General features: G+C 33.3%; 1 protein-coding gene across 23 annotated transcripts in view; it reads right to left on the bottom strand.

The window, feature by feature from the left end:
- LOC126892106 (zinc finger protein 208-like) overlaps window positions 1-17,814 on the bottom strand; it is a 168,163-nt gene that overhangs the window by 97,476 nt on the left and 52,873 nt on the right. For 8 of the 23 annotated variants that reach the window (XM_050661550.1, XM_050661549.1, XM_050661552.1 and 5 more), the window contains 2 exons: window positions 742-855; window positions 575-688 (listed from right to left, as the gene is read on the bottom strand). The exons of 4 other annotated variants lie outside the window; for them this stretch is intronic. In XM_050661550.1, the coding sequence (XP_050517507.1) occupies window positions 575-688; window positions 742-855 (228 nt within the window). Of the gene's footprint in view, window positions 1-574; window positions 689-741; window positions 856-8,087; window positions 9,700-9,762; window positions 10,017-17,814 lie in introns of those variants that run through there. 11 more of the 23 variants (XM_050661556.1, XM_050661557.1, XM_050661570.1 and 8 more) reach the window with 9 other exon arrangements.

The raw sequence follows: 17,814 nt of genomic DNA, 5'->3' as shown, positions 1-17,814 counted from the left end.
ACCTAGTTGAAATGGTATTAGTAATATTTTCTGTTATTGTTCTAGTTTAGTATTATTATATTGGATAGTTCTTGATGATGTATTAAGAAATGAAAAATATGCGCCAAGATGTTTTATTTTTCTGCATAAAAACGGTGCATCATATAAAAAAAGGCAGGACAAGTTTTTTATCATAAATTAGGTGGAATTTAAAAATAATTTCTAATTCGAAATATCTCAGTGGCGTACTATTTTTTTTCTTTAAAATAATTCAGACCATTGCCCGTAGGCGCGCCAATGATGAATACAAAATTCTTAATTGTATGTCATAAAACTCGTAATAACTACCTCCTAAAACTCACCAAATTTCATTTTCATAGCTCAACTGGTCTTAGAGCAATAAATAAATTGGCAGTTTGAAATAAAAATTTAAACACCCCGTATCTCCGAAACTAAGCATTTGCGGACATATGTTTATAGAGCAAATTGGCATTAATTTTTCATGTAGAATTAGCCCTTAAAATTGTTCATACTTATTTACTAACACCCTGTATAAAAAGTTCACCCTACATTGTTTATTACATATTTATCTCACCTGAGTTATACTCATCTGCTTCACTCTTCAGAACTCCCAGATCTATGGATGTAGATAACTGATTCTCTATATATCTTGAGTCATCTTCCTTAATTTCAGTTTTTACTGCCATAACTAGTAAAAAATAAGAATTACACATTGTTTATTACTAATTTTTACCGAGTTACCTTCTGGTTCAGTCCTCAGGTCTCCCTGGTCAAGGGATGTGAATGGCTGATTTTTGATATATTTTGATTCATCTTCAACAAACTCATCTTTAATTTCAGCTTTAACTGCCATAGCTAATAAAAAATAGTAATTACACCACATTACTGGTACAGAATAAATATATTTAGTCCAGAAAGCCACTGCGCACCCGCTAGGAAAAATATTCTAATTCGGATTTTTTGCACAATCTTACTCAAAAAGGACTCCTTTTAACAAATTTGCATGTTGCCAGGACCAAAAGGTGGTCAAAAATTTTTTAAATGTTTTTTTTTTGTTTTTTTTTTCTTAAAATTCTTTTTTTTTGCATGGAAAAAAGTTTTTTTAGGTTTTCTGGATTATTCCAAACAGAAAAGGTCTTTAGTGACTTTTCTCTAAAAATGATAGTTTTTGACATATAAGCGATTCAAAATTGAAAAATTGCGAAATCGGCCATTTTTAACCCTCAAAAACTATGTAAAAAACTGAAAATTTGAATGTTGCCAAGGCAAGTAGATATTCTTTAAACATCGATTGATGAAATCCCGAAGAGTTTTTTGCAATACAATACTCAAAACTCCTTTGCTTTTTAATTGCTAATTAAGCGTGCGCGACACTATTTTCCACCGACAGTGTGGTGCAAATGAAAGGAATAAATTCGTTATTTCATAAACCGGTGACTTTCAGGAAAAATCCCGAAACAGGTCTATTTTTATTTTTAAGTTATGATATTGTGGCATGTATCGTATACTAGTGACGTCATCCGTCTGGGCGTGATGACGTAATCGATGATTTTTTTAAATGAGAATAGGGGTCGTGTGGTAGCTCATTTGAAAGGTTCTTCAATTCTCTATTCAGTAATATAAACATTTACATAATTATTTATACAGGGTGACCAAAAAATTTTTATTAACTTAAATTATTTGACAAAAAAAGAAGTAGGACACCGTGTATAAATAATTATGTAAATGTTTATATTACTGAATAGAGAATTAAAGAACCTTTCAAATGAGCTAGCACACGACCCCTATTCTCATTTAAGAAAATCATCGATTACGTCATCACGCCCAGATGTATGACGTCACTAGTATACCGTATGCCACAATAGCATAACTTAAAAATAAAAATCGACCTGTTTCGGGATTTTTCCTTAAAGTCGCCGGTTTACGAAATAACGAATTTATTCCTTTCATTTGCACCATACTGTCAGTGGAAAATAGTGTCGCGCACGCTTGATTAGCAATTAAAAAACAAAGGAGTTTTGAAAATTGTATTGCAAAAAACTCTTCGGGATTTTATTATTCGATGTTTAAAAAATATATACCTACCTTGGCAACATTCAAATTTTCAGTTTTTCACATAGTTTTTGAGTGTTAAAAATGGCCGATTTCGCAATTTTTCAATTTTTAATCGCTTATATGTCAAAAACTATCATTTTTAGAGAAAAGTCACTAAACACCTTTTCTGTTTGGAATGATCCAAAAAACCTAAAAAAACTTTTTTCCATGCAAAAAAATAATTTTAGGAAAAAAACAAAAAAAAAAAACGTTTAAAAAATGTTTGACCACCTTTTGGTCCTGGCAACATGCAAATTTGTTAAAAGGGCGTTATTTCGTAAACCGGCGACTTTAAGGAAAAATCCCGAAACAGGTCGATTTTTATTTTTAAGTTATGCTATTGTGGCATATACGGTATACTAGTGACGTCATACATCTGGGCGTGATGACTTAATCGATAATTTTTTTAAATGAGAATAGGGGTCGTGTGCTAGCTCATTTGAAAGGTTCTTCAATTCTCTATTCACTAATATAAACATTTACATAATTATTTATACACGGTGTCCTTCTACTTCTTGGGAGGGACAACGCTTGGAACATACTGATAGGCCCAAATATCTTGGAGTGATACTAGACCGGTCACTTACGTATAAATTCCACTGTCGGAGCACAAGACAAAATGTCTCTACGAGAAACAATCTTCTGTGGAAACTTGTAGGGAGCAAGTGGGGTGCAAACCCTCAGGTCTTAAAGTCAACAGCTGAGGCCTTATATTTCTCAACAGGGGAATATGCTTGTCCCGTTTGGGGTAGATCTAGACACGCTCAACAAGTCACCACGGCGTTAAATGAAACATGTAGAATAATGACCGGTTGCATGAAGCCTACCCCTCTACCCCTACTGTACCGGGCAGCTGGATTCGCATCACCAGACGACCGTAGATGCGCCTCACAATATGTGGAGAAGTTCAGGCAAACTTTCGATGAAAGGCACCAATTATACGGGTTTGACGAACCGCCAGGAACTAGCCGACTTAAATCCAGGAAAAGGTTTATGAGAAATGTCAGCGTCGAACCACCCGAACTGTTCCCCCTACATCCAGAACGACCTAATGGAATGAACCTGGACTGGAGAACCTGGCGGACACTCAACCGCATACGCACAGGTGTTGCCCCTGTAAAACAGAACCTCATTAAATGGGGCATCAAGACAGATAACGACGCACTTTGTGAATGTGGGGAAATACAGAACGTGGAGCACCTGAGAGTATGCAGACTTTGCCCATCACAGTGCACCCTCGATGATTTCCCATTTTGTAACCGGAATACCTAAGAAACTTCTTCTGAACTTTCTCAATGAAATTGATATACTAGTCATACATAGGAGACCAGACTAGCGTGTCATATTCTAGTTGAAAGCGTACAAGAGAACAATACACAACTTTCGTTACATCAATTGGGAACTCACTACAGTTTCTTAATGTAAATCCAAGAAGTTTAAGACCTTTCAATGTAATCTGTGAAATATGGTCATTGAAATTAATGCTTTCATTAAAAGTGATGCCCAGGTCTCTAACTTGATTTTTATATCTTAAGTTAACATTATTCATAAGATAGTTTGAGTCATATTGTTTATTCCCCCTAAAAAACTGATATAATAGGATTGATCGATATTTAATGTAAGATTATTCTGTATACTCCAGTCCCATAACCTGTCAATATTCTTTTGCAATACGTCGGCTTGGTGACACAGAAATCTAACTACATTTTGTCTCGTTTTGAGATATCTACACCACTGAACTTACCTTAATGAGTTCTTTTGAGTGACACCTCTTTCTGAACACCTAAAACCCCAGTGAGGAGTTACGAAAACTTCTCACTACGAAACTCACTAAGGTAAGTTCAATTTCGTAGATTGAACTTCAAAATGTGAAATGTAGTTAGATTTCTGTGTCACTAAGCCAACGAATATATCGTCGGTATACTGTGAAAACCAGATAAATGACAAATTTTAAAATATTGAGTAGGTATACCAAAATTCTCAGCTTTTTACGCTCTACATGCAGGTAAAACTCAATAAATGATATGACTTACCATTCAGCAGACAATTTGTGTAATAAGCAAATAAGTTACACCTAACCAACTTTTCATTTTCAAACAAAACAATATATCGCTACTTACTTCCATAAAATCAAAGTTCTGTTGCATGTAAAACCAACTAAGCGCACATTTATATTTGCTGGACAACAATATATTTCTACTGCTGTATATCTACCATATTCAGTAAAAAGGTGATAAGTGTCTTTAATACAGTATGATTTATTTTGATTTACAGGTAAAACCAGGTAAGTGATTCCACCTGGATCTTAAATTTAGGTTTAATCAGCTAGGTCTCTTAACTTTTTCAAACTAATGATAGAATATTATTTCTGATATATGCATCTTTCACTAGCATATCGAACATCAAACACAACTGGTCCGCCTAATTCAAAATAAAGCACTAAACTTTAAAAACGTTTTTTCTCGATTTCGGTATTTCGACATTTACCTGGTTTTCGTAGTATACTGACGATATGTATGTCAGCTACAGATTTTATACGTCTACATAACTTTAAGTCATCTGCAAAAAGTAAAACTGATGATTCAAGGTTATCAGAAATATCATTTATAAAGAGATTTAATAGTAATGGTGAACAGTGGCCTCCTTGGGGGACACCTGATAAAACCTCAAATGATTAAGATAGGAAATTAAATTGTTTCACTCTTTGTTTTCGATCCTTTAAAAAACTTGATATCCATTCTATGGCCTCCTTAGTAAATCATAAATTTAGGAGTTTTGAAAGCAAAATGTCGAAATTGATTCTGTCAAAGGCCTTGGAGAAGTCAGTGTAGACTGAGTCTACAGTCTACTTGTTCCTTCCTCTCCAATGCCTCCAACAGATCAATTTCATACACTGCCAAGTTAGTAATAGTGGATTTCCCAACTACAAACCCATGTTGAACTACAGATAATAATTCTTTACATTGCCAATATAGTTGATTGTATACTATTTTATCAAATAACTTTGGTATTGCTGATTGCTTAGATATACTATGATAATTTTTTACATTATTTTTGTCACCAGCTTTAAAAATAGGTGATACATAGCTTTCTTTCCATCTAGCAGGGAAGGAACATGTAAGCAAAGATAAATTAAATAGTAGATATATTGGTTTGGATATCGTAAATGAACAATGTTTCAAAAAATAAGTTGGAATATTATCTGGTCCAGTTGAAAAAGAGTTTCTGAGTTGACATATATTATTATACCATCATAAATATCAGAGATTTTAATAGTATACAAAGAAATATCTGCACTTGAACATGAGTCCGCTTTGGGCAATCAGCATGTGGATGAATCATATACACTAGCAAAATGTTCAGCAAACAATTAGCTATGTGTTGGGCATTATCTGCCATTTGGTTTTTGGTTATGAAGGTACATGTGATTTGGAACACTGTTTGATTTTTTTTTATCATTAATATATCTCCAGAAATTTTGATATAATTAGAGTGACATTTTTGAGTTTCTACTTTACATTTAGATCTTAAGTCAGAAAATATCAAGTAATCTGCTTCAGACTTTGTTTGTAAATATTTTTTGTGACTAGTTTTCTTTGATATATAGCTTTTGTATTTTTGAAATAAATAAAAAAAAGAACTGCTTCTAGATTTAACTCTGTTTTTTAAAGTTCGTTTAGTAACAATTATTCTCACAATATCAAATCTATTCTACATCAGTTTCAATGCATGCATGCGAGAAAAGGGAGGGTCCCCGAAAACACATTACGATGAATTGAGTGGAAAACTCTGAGTGATATAAAAAATACTCTAGAAGTTGAATATCATACAGACGAAGAGGATTTAGCAAAAGAATCAGAATATATAAGAATGAAACATAGAAGTAATAAAAAAAGAAAAATGGATACCTCGCAGTCACCTGTACAAAACCATAAGGAGGAATTCTGCAGGATTGAATTTACCATTCTCACCATATCACCAAATACAGACATCTTCATATAAAAAGAAGACCCTGAAGAATGACATAGTAGAAACAATACAAAAAAAATCAGGCAGGATAAATCTAGTAAATGTATCTAAAATCAACTAATAATAAATTGAAAACGCACATTAACACTAAATGGAAACAATTAAATCTTAAACTAAAAAAATATGAACTGGCTATTTAACAAGAGGTCTCAGTTAGAGTAGAACCCCGATTATCCGGGCTGCAGATTATCCATGCTATGATTTTTCATTACTTATTTTGCATTTTTGATGTTTTTTCGAAATAGCATCAACGTATATCAGTCGACAGAAATTCTATAAGAAAACTCTACGAATAATAGAAACACATAATGCAATATCGCTAGAAACTAGTGAGCTAGTGAGATTTAGTTGAACGCTAGAGAAAAGTCACTGCTCTGCTATATTCTTAACACCAGTCTATGTTTTCAAAATGTAGTTAGTTATAAACGCAAGAGAAATGTTTTAACGATTGAACAAGCAGAGATTTTATACAGAAGTGGAAAGATGAAATTGGTAAGCAAACAATACAAAATTCTTCTGCTTATCATGAAAGGTAAAATCGGGGCCTGCAGAGGAATTGGAAGGAACCAGATGTCATGGTTCAAGATCAAGAACATTCGCAATTGGATAGGAATATGCAATGCTAAACACCTATTCTGATTAGCTGAAGACAGTGAGTAACTTGTTAATGTCATTGCTAACATTAGGGGGACGTAATATGGCACCGGAAGATGAAGTAGGCACATATGTATGTGTGTACATATGCATCATATATAGTGTGACCAACTAGCCCGAAAAATCCGGGACATGGCCCGAATTACGACGTGGTGTCGTGGACAAAGCTTCCTGGCCATCCGAATTTTCAACGTTTTGGTAAAATTCTATTTTCAAATTTTGAATACGTTATACTTTTAAGAATTCTAGAGTGTAATACTAATACCACATTCAAAACGTATGCATTTTATTTCGTGGTATTATAGTCCTACGCAAGCTCAAACTCTGGAATTTTTTCCTGTTTCTGTATTTTAATTATCGTCTTCCGAAAAGACCATTCAAAACCATGAATATGTAATAGTGATAATTATTATACTTTTTTTTTTAAGCTAAGGTTATATTTACATGGAAGTCCAACATCAGTTTATTTTCTAATTTTTGCTTTTTTGAGGACAATTTCTGGATTGGAAGTCAAAGCGTCAAAAACTAACAAAAATGTGATTATCCATACAACCCATCCCATCAAAAAAAAAATTATCAACATAAAAATGTTAAATATTCAAATATTTAAGTTCTATATTTAAAAAAAATGGCCTGATTTTCATTGAAAAGTCCCAGGTTTCAGGTATTTTTTTCAGCCTTGTCCCGAATTCGACTGAATTGGAGTTGGTCACACTAATCATATATGAAAAATAAATGTTCGGATTATCTGTGCTACATCCTGTCTCGTGGAGCATGGATAATCGAGGTTCTACTGTATTTATCTCTTGAAAATAAACTGCTTCTGTTTAAAGCTATACTCATACCAGTGTGGTCATAAGGAATAGAACTATAGGGCTGCAGTAAACCTTCAAATATGAAGATACTCCAAACATTCCAGTCCAAAATACTCCGTATGATAAGTAAAGCTCCTTAGTATGTATCTAACCAGACACTTCACAATGATCTGTACATCCCACTAATCAAGGACATGATAAAGAATCGTTCAATAAAATATAAAAATCGCACCACTGACCACACCAACGAATTGATAAATAATTTATTCACCCAACCACTTGCTGAAAGAATACTGAAGAGAGTATGGCCAGACCACAATAATACTTAGAGAACTGTCACTAGTACCTAACTCACCTTAATTGACTTACATACCATTTACATATTACTTTGTATATAGAGTAGATTAAAAAAATGCAGTGTATCAAATAAAAAAAAATAATAAATTAAAGCTATAGAAAAAAGTTCACCCTACATTGTTTACTAATTTATCTCACCTGAGTTATACTCATCTGCTTCATTCTTCAGAACTCCCAGATCAAGTGATCAGAGGCGGCTTTACCTATTGTGCAGGGTGTGCGGTGCACACGGGTGCCGGGATGTTAGGGGCGCCGAGCACCAAAGAGCGGGTACTTTACTTTGTTTCAACATAAAATATGATTTTTTTTAAATAGGAGGCGGAAGATGAATCAGTAACTGACGCGAAAATACATTTTAAAGTAAACTTCTACTATTACCTATTAGATACCGCAACTACTAAATTTGACGAACGCTTCGAACTTTTAAAGCAAAATAATGACACTTTTTTGTTCCTTCAAAAATTAAAATACTGGAAGGATAAAACACAGCAGTAAGCGGAGCCCTGCATACTGCAGACTTTTTATCGGCCGATAGTTTAGTCAGGATGGGCTGTTAGTGAGCATACCGAGCCAACTAAACAGTCGGGTTAGTGAAGAGGGCGCACGCTATCAACAGAAGACCGACTATTCTCGAAGACCGACTAAAGATCTTATTTGACTGTTGGAGTTAGTAGTCGCACAATGAAAAAATTATCCAGAAATGTTATTATCGCTCTCATATAATGGAGGAGGAAATCCAAGAAGAAATTCCGAGAGTATTGAGTGCATCCAATTTACAGTGAAAGAATTAAGACGACGCGACGGTTAAAAGTAACAGACGTGATCCAGAAGATTGTCATGTTAAAATGGAACTGGCAGGACACATAGGAAGAATGGAAAACAACTGTTGGATGAAGCAAATTCTTAAATGGCGACCAAGGACTAGCAAAATAAGTAGAGGCAGACCTCAAACAAGATGGACTGATGACATCAACTGAATGGCTGGTCACGAATGGATGCAGAAAACAACAAACTAAAATGAATGGATACATCTATGGAAGGCTTTTTTCTGGCGACGGATGGAATAGCTGTTGATGACGCTGATGATGAATTGTCAGTGACAGATTATATTTAGTGGAAAATTCTACACAATGTATTCTAAATTACTTGATTACTCAAAAAAGTTTTTTACCTTTTATCGGATGATCTTAGTCACCTTCAATGAACTAGTCATGCTAATTGGGCCATGCAGGTTTCTACAATTAACGATTGTGAATTAGACGATGCCATTTTCTCGCAAAATGTTAAAAAAATATTCGTATTGGATACCAAAACTAGGAGAGAATTGAACTATCGACCGATAAACAATCGTCGTGTGCGCGCAAGTCCTAGTTAACTCACACTGATTAAACTGTCGGCCGATATTTGGCCGACAAATTAGTTTGAAGGCAAACTATCTGCCGATAAAAAGTCTGCAATCTGCCTCTCTTTTGGGTAGGTTGTTCTGACGCCGTGAATAACTATTGGCTCACGACATCATTTAATATTGGACTATTTACATCTGGATTTTTGTTTAGTGTACCTAATACCCTCTAATACCCTATGTACTAGTACTAGGAATAGTACCTATTCGACTATTCCATTTTGACTAGGGCGCCAGAACATCGACTGCACACGGGCGCTACATGGGCTAGAGCCGCCTCTGCAAGTGATGTAGATAACTGACTCTCTATTATATATGTTGGGTTACCTTCCAAAATTTCAGCTTTTACTGCCATAAGGAATAAAAAATTGGAATTAAACCACATTGTTTACAATAATTATTATTTATCACCTGTCTTACCTTCTGCTTCAGTCCTCAGGTCTCTTTGGTCAAGGGATGTATGTGGCTGATATTTTGTATATTTTGAGCCATCTTCAACAAACTCGTCATTAATTTCAGCTTTTACTTCCATAGCTAAGCTAATAGCTAATAAAAAAAAGGCAAATTTTAGCTTTCAGACTTTCAGCACCATAAAACCAAAAACCAACCAACATAGCATAAACATAACCCATGATGATATTCTTCTTCTTATTTAACTGGTAGACTGGCCTTAATTACCAGGGCTAACGATTCTGTCTAAATCCTGACCCACTACTTTGCGCCGTGTAATTTGGGTTGCCTATATAAACTTGAATCGGCGAAATGGGCCTTTGAGTTATTATTTAAAAAATTTTATATACAAATAGAAATTGGAATAAAATAGAAATTGGAAAATTATTAACTTATAGATATTACATAAAAGAGGTATCTAAATGGTTTTCGAGTAAGTATGAAAGAATTTTATAAATAATCAAATTTTGCTATATTACCTAACCACTTTAAAAATTCAGATTGTAAGCAGGCCCGCCGTAAGCGGGCGTGCAAGGCGTGCACCGCACAAGGGCGCCATGTCCTGGGGGGCGCCAAATCAGAAATCAAACAAATATGTAGAACAATTAACGACAGAGAGCAAAATTACTATTTTTCTTTTTACAACAAATCTTGTATATTTCTTTTATATACTACATATAGAGTCAGCGGAATCACTAACTGGAAATATAATCGCTTATTTACAAAAATCTGTCGATGTAAGTTATTAGTCCGATTTCATTCCAGCTGAATATGCACGTTTGAACATAAAAATATAACTATGCAAGTATTCAGAACCAGCAATATAAACAAAAGAGCAAGCACTTAACTTTATCTTAATGTATTACATATCTTAATGTATATACTCACATTTGTTTAGGTAATAAAAGTTTCGAGAACTTTGGGAATATTATATTTCATTTACTATGAAACACTTTTTTATCGCTTTATTAATTGATGCTGAGCTTGTCTTTTTGTCCCTAAACTGTTTTTCTGTTAGTCATTCATTTTCATTGAGTGGCTTCGTGATTACTATTTTCCACAAAGTAAGCGATTAGGATACGAATACGGAATAACAGTGTAAATTATAAATTTCTAAAAAAGACAAAATTCTTTGTGATTGTGAATTGAGTGATTGTGTTAAAGCAGCTGAAGCTTCATTCATCAATCAAAGATCAAACTGAAGGATCTTACAGTGGTCAGTGGTAAAGTAAGTGTTTTATAAAATCACTAATGTAGTTTTAAAATTTTCTATTAGGTCCAAAATGTAATACTTTACACCCCTCATCAATTACATTAACCGAAATAAAATCCATTTTGATATAGCAAATTATTCGCGAAGTTAAAACTAAAGCAAGTTTCTTAAATTTTAAAGCTGTTTTTCTTTTTATCGTTTAAAATGTTTAAATCGTTTTCATCAAAAACATTTTTTAATTATAAAATTATTGAGTTATTTTATTTTTTAAAATTTAATTATAAAAAATTGGCACTTTTTTGCAATGTACATATTTTCAAAACAAGCAAACATTTAAATAATTTTGTAACAATTTGTGCTATTTAAGAATATAATATTAGTCCATTCACTCACGGTAAAAATATTGCAAAACCTCACAATTTCGAATCATAGATATTATGGTCCATTTACTCGGTTTTTGCTCCGAATTTTGAAGAACCACTGGGATTGACATGAAATTTGGCATATTGGCATACACATAGCTAACATGTCCAAGAAAAAAGTGATATTGTGCCGATGCGTGATTTTTTTCTGAAAGTGAGTTTCACGGTTTCACCCCTTCTAGAGGGTTAAAAAACATACTTTCAAAATAAGTCAGTAATTGGATAAAATTGACAATTCTAAAGAACTTTTGTTCTATGTGCTTCTTTTACAAAACAATACTTTTCGAGTTATTTGCGAGTGAATATGTTCATTTTTCAACAAACAAAAATGCGTTTCTATTCAACAGTTTATGGTAAATAACTCAAAAGGTAAGAATATTATCCAAAAAAATATTCTTAGCAAAAATATAGCTTATAAAAAAGTTTTAAAAAAAATGGTGTATATATGAAGCCTCGAAACCTGTAGTGTAGACCTACCAGAAGCAGAGTTGTTGTAGCCATAGAGTTAAATATTAGCATAGAGAGAGTGTCATTCAGAGCGAAGTGACGACACCATCTTTTTTATTTGGATTAGTGCTGTTTCACTCTTACGCATAGTAAAGCTGCTACAGTTATCCTCCTCTTCCGTGCCTATATTCACACTGAATGTCATTATAGATTCTCAATACAATGTGTTAGAAGGAGATGCAGCAAACCAGTCCCCTGAGATCTTGTCGTCAGGAAGCGCGGAAGGTAGGCTCCCTCTATGTTAATATATACCTCTATGGTTGTAGCTAATGAAAACTTATTTGTCAAATTTGTCAAAAAATAAACCACAACTCATTGAAATATTTAATTTGACATTTGACTGATAACAACCTACTTTTCATTAGCTATTCGCGAACTCAAGCGAGGGTGCTGCCGCTTATTTGGAACTAGAGGAATTGGGATGAAAATATAAACAAATCATCCGTTAACCTATGTATCAACGTCGTTTGAATGCTTGTCGGGTGTGTTCATTTAATGAATGATTTATTTATATTAATTCATTACATCAATAACAATATTAATTATATCAAAATACGTTATCCCAATTACATCGGCCATTTTCATGCAACTGCACTGCCACCTATAGTCGATTGAGTTCGCGTGAGCTCGTACGTAGAGGGGATAATAATTTACAAATTCGCGAACGCCAGTAGTGACAAGTTTGTAAACGTTTACCGGAAATTTGACATAAATGTCAAAGTGATTAATTTAAAATTAAAATTAAAAACATTAATTATAAACAATATTAGTTTGTCAAAGCTGTGGTATATATTTTTACCTTAAATATACTGATGTGATCTTTATTATTGATATGAGATAATATTCTTATATGTCACTTAATTTAATCAATGTATTAATACTAATCTAATTAATTAACCAGATCACATATCAATATGTTTTCAATCTCAGGGCGAATTATAAATTAATTACTTACTTTCGTGGCTTCAAATATTTCTTAATGGTTCCTAATCGGGATAGAAAAGAAAAGAGTAAAAAAAATACACATATGGGTTACAATTATAATCAAAATATTTTATTTTTTTTAAAAGGCAATCAATGCTTAATATTTGCTATTTCTTATTATTCTTAAACATAACATTTACAAATGGGAATCTTATTTCCTTTTGGTTTTCAATTGAAAGTTTTTATTAACATTTAACTATTAGGAGTTATTAGGAACAACTCTATTTAAGTTTGATGAAGCTTTTCTGATATTATTGATTATGTTATTCAATTTTTTATGTGGAATTTAATACGAAAAACCCATACATTCATGTCCAAACAAATGAGACTGACCTTTTCCTGGTGAACTGAAAATGTCCTCACACAAGACCCGTTTCCTGCTATCCTTGGCTGCGATCAAACCTCGTCCTGGCTTCCAGTAATGTTCTCCTTTGAAAAACTAGCTCGAATAGCTCTCGTTCCTGCTTTTGTCGTGATGCTGTGTTCTACCTTTTTCGAAACTGCTATCAGCTACCGGGACACTCTTGGCTCAAGGAGGTTCTTTTACTCTCGACCTGGCCTACTTCTCGTTCCACGATAGATACTCCACACTCACGGAACTATACCGGCTTTCTCACTCTCCGTACACTACCGTCTACTACTCGACTTCACTTCTCGACAGCTCAAAACATTCTGCTCTCACTTTGTCATCCATTCGCCTACTTTCTAAATATCCCTTCCAGATTCACAAATCAATCTTCCACCACCAACTCTCATTCGTAATATTCCTCAAAACCAATTTTTAATCTTTCTAAATATGCTTAATGGATTTCAAAAGAAAATATTTAATTCCCATTCTAAAATACTTTCTAACTATTTACAAATTTTAATGACCTATTCTCTCTTTCAAATGAGTCTTATTTAGCATAGGCTAATGATCGAAACCTTCCGCGAAAAACGATAATGAACTATCATCTATTTCACTGAGTTTTATTTAGCATAGGCTAATGATCGACCTTCCGAGAAGAACGATAATGGTACGCGTCATTCACTTTGTTTATCTAAGCACATTGTTCCGAGTTTCGTACGCTTATTCTAATCACTTCTTAAAATTAAATATAACAATTTGTTGTATACAGGTTGTTCTAAATTTATATGCCCGAGGTTGAGAAAATTAAAAATATTTTATATTAAAGTGAATTTTGTTTATAATTATCAAATTTTAATTTTTATATCAAATAAAAATATAACAAATCCCCGCCTTGTATTCGATAAAATTTATCTGCATTTTTAAATAAATTTTCTCGAGGCAAAACCAACTCCCTGTATATTTCCTTACTTTAATCTACGTCTTATACCCCTTCTTCTTGTATTACTCTAATTAGTCCCACCTGTAGAGTAATTGTTTCCTTATTTTCAGTGTCCTCATCCTGTGTTGGAGTGTCGGCTATTATGTTGTCTTTCCCTTTTTCCCATATTAATCTTCTGTCTTTTTCCTCAGATTTTTCACATACTTTTATCGTGTATTCTGCATCCTCGTTTTCATATGCCTCCTCTTCAAATGCCACTGTTTCGATCATATCTTTTTCGCTTTCATTTTTTTGCTTTATTTCTTCTTCTCCTGAGCTCGTCTCTTCTTTTGAGGAATCCCAGGTTTCCTTTGTTTCTGATACTCTCAAATTTTCTTCTTCTGGGCTCAACTCTTCTTTTGAGGAGCCACAGGTTTCATTTTCTTTTGTCTTTTTCTGACTTTTTCTCCCTTTTCTTCTTTGTCCTTGCTTCGTTGCCAAATTCATTTCCACTGTTTGTTCTTTACCTGATTCGTCCGTATTTTGTTTCTCCTGTTCCTTGTCCTGTTCTTCTTCTTTTTCTTCTGTTAGATTCATCGTATTATTTTTAAAATCTATCACTACATGTTTTTCTGCCAATTCGTCAACTCCTACTATCATGTCATGTGACATGTTTGGCATTATTACACATTGTAGTGCATACATCTTCTTACCCAGTCGTACCATTACTCGTATGCCTTCATTTATAGTTGCCAATGTCCGTTTGTTTGCGCCCACTAAATTTACCCTAGGTATTTTGTAAATTAAATTTGTTAAGTTAACTTCTTCTATTAGTTTTCTGTTGACCAATGTTATTTCAGATCCAGTGTCTATCATAATTTTAATTGGTTTCTCGTTGATAAATCCATCCACAAATTTTAAATTAACTCCATTTTTCTTTTCGTTGTTTCTTGCCAATTTAATAAACTCCTTGGGGTTACAAAAGATTCCTGTTTGATTTTTGGTTTTTAGTGAGCGCCGTCGTGAAAAAACGCCGGTTGCTCATCGTTGTTTATATTTTCGTTATAATGTCTCTCTCCGTCATATCCATCTGTCTGGGTATTATTTACTTCTCTTCTATTTTCTCTTGGTCTGTCGGATCTGTTTCGGTTTTCTTGATATCCCTGTTCATTTTGTCTACCATTATTTCTGTTTTCTTGATTTGAGCGTGTGGTGTTTCTATTCTGGTATTCTCGATTTCTGTCCTCATTCCATTGCCTATTTCTTTGTTCATAATTTCCTCTTCCGTTGTCTCTATTTTCGTTTTCCCTTCTGGGATTAAAATCTCGTCTTGTATAGTCCCTCCTATTTTGATTTCTATCTCTGTAATCCTGTGTTTCTCGGGGCCTGTAATCTTCTCGCGACCTTCTTGATTTTGTTTCTCTTACACGTAATTCTCTTATTTGTAGGAATTGGCATAAACTATCTATGTCTTTGTAGTTTTGCAATGTGATATGGTCTTCCAGCGTTTCTTCGAAATGTCTTGCAATCAGTTCGACTAATTGTTCCGATGAGTAATTATATTGTAAATGTTTTGCGTTATAGTAAATTTGTAATGCATATGTCCTTTCTGATATACCCATCCTATCATTGTATTTCCCATTTTGCAATTCCTTGTTAATTTCCAATTGTTGGACTTTTCCCCAGAAATAATTCAAAAATTTTTGTTCAAATTGTTGCCAACTGTCAAATTCTTCTTCTTTGCAATCGAACCATAGGCTTGCTTCATTTTTGAGATGGTTTCTGATAGTTTCTTTTGCTGTTTCGAAATTTCCGATGTGCTGTATTTTCTTTTTCAGGCTATTTATGAACGGCACTGGGTGTAATCTTCTTACATCCCCGCCAAACCTTATCTTCACGTCATCTGTGCTATGTATAACCATTTCTCTTCTTTCTCCGACATTTTGTTGCGTCCGGTTTTCGGTGACTTGTTTTTCTATTTCTGTGATTCTTTTTTCCACTTCTTCTCTGTCTACTTGAATAGCATTTTCCAACTTATTTTCCAAACTTTCCATTTCTTTTTTCTGGCAATTCGTTATCTCCTTTATTTTGCTTTTGATTTCTTTAATCTCTGTCTCTTGTTGTTGCATGTGATCTTTAATTTTCACTTCATACTTTTCTATGCGTTCCTCCATTTTCTTGTTGTTCTCTTCTATTGCTTGTTTCATTTTTTGTTGTGTCTCATCCATTTTTTGATCCAATTTTTGTTGTGTTTCATCCATTTTTTGTTGTGTTTCATCCATTTTTTGTTGTGTTTCATCCATTTTTTGATCCACTTTATCCATTTCTTTTGATGTTTCTTCCTGATTTTTATCCATTGTTCGTTTTGCTTCATCCATTTTTTGTGACTGGAGTTGCATAAGTTGTAATAGTTTATCTATTCCTGATAATTCTTGCTGTTCTGATGCCATGATTGTCGTGTCTAAAATATCTTCTTGGTCTGAATGTTCTTTTTGTTTTTTGTTGTCCTTGCTTTGGCTTCTTGTCACAGACATTTGTTTTCAAGAAGTACTGTCCCCGCCAAATATGAAATTTTACTAGTATGTTACCAAGACGACTTTTTCTCACCCAAATATTATAAATTGTCAATAAATATATCAAATGTAAATATCGTAAAAATAAAATATTAAATCAGTTATGTAAAACTTGTACCTAAAGAGATCTAAAATTTTATGTTATCAAATGTAAGTATCTCACTTTTTACCACAGGCATATAAATTTTCAAATACCGGCTTTAATCTTTCTATCCTTCAAATTTGCCACTAGAAATACTTTACAATGCTTTCCACGTTGGACGACAGTTGATGTGATCTTGATTATTGATATGAGATAATATTCTTATATGTCACTTAATTTAATCAATGTATTAATACTAATCTAATTAATTAACCAGATCACATATCAATATGTTTTCAATCTCAGGGCGAATTATAAATTAATTACTTACTTTCGTGGCTTCAAATATTTCTTAATGGTTCCTAATCGGGATAGAAAAGAAAAGAGTAAAAAAAATACACATATGGGTTACAATTATAATCAAAATATTTTTTATTTTTTTTAAAAGGCAATCAATGCTTAATATTTGCTATAGTCGGTTCGCTAAACTCAGACGCAACTGGCTAGATATTTTAGTTGATTTTTTTTTTTGTTTTTTGCCAATTTTGCAAAAATTGGCAAAATTACTAACTATTTAGTGATTATTAACTATTTAGTAATTATTTTTTGCCAATTTTACTAAAATTGGCAAAATTACCGACTAAAATATCTAGAAAGTTGCGTCTGAGTTTAGCGAACAGACTATATTTCTTATTATTCTTAAACATAACATTTACAAATGGGAATCTTATTTCCTTTTGGTTTTCAATTGAAAGTTTTTATTAACATTTAACTATTAGGAGTTATTAGGAACAACTCTATTTAAGTTTGATGAAGCTTTTCTGATATTATTGATTATGTTATTCAATTTTTTATGTGGAATTTAATACGAAAAACCCATACATTCATGTCCAAACAAATGAGACTGACCTTTTCCTGGTGAACTGAAAATGTCCTCACACAAGACCCGTTTCCTGCTATCCTT

This window comes from Diabrotica virgifera, chromosome 9, assembly GCF_917563875.1.
Source record: "Diabrotica virgifera virgifera chromosome 9, PGI_DIABVI_V3a".
In the NCBI taxonomy this organism is placed as follows: domain Eukaryota; kingdom Metazoa; phylum Arthropoda; class Insecta; order Coleoptera; family Chrysomelidae; genus Diabrotica; species Diabrotica virgifera.
The sequence above is the reverse complement of the archived record's forward strand: the minus strand, read 5'-3'. Positions and strand labels throughout refer to the sequence as shown.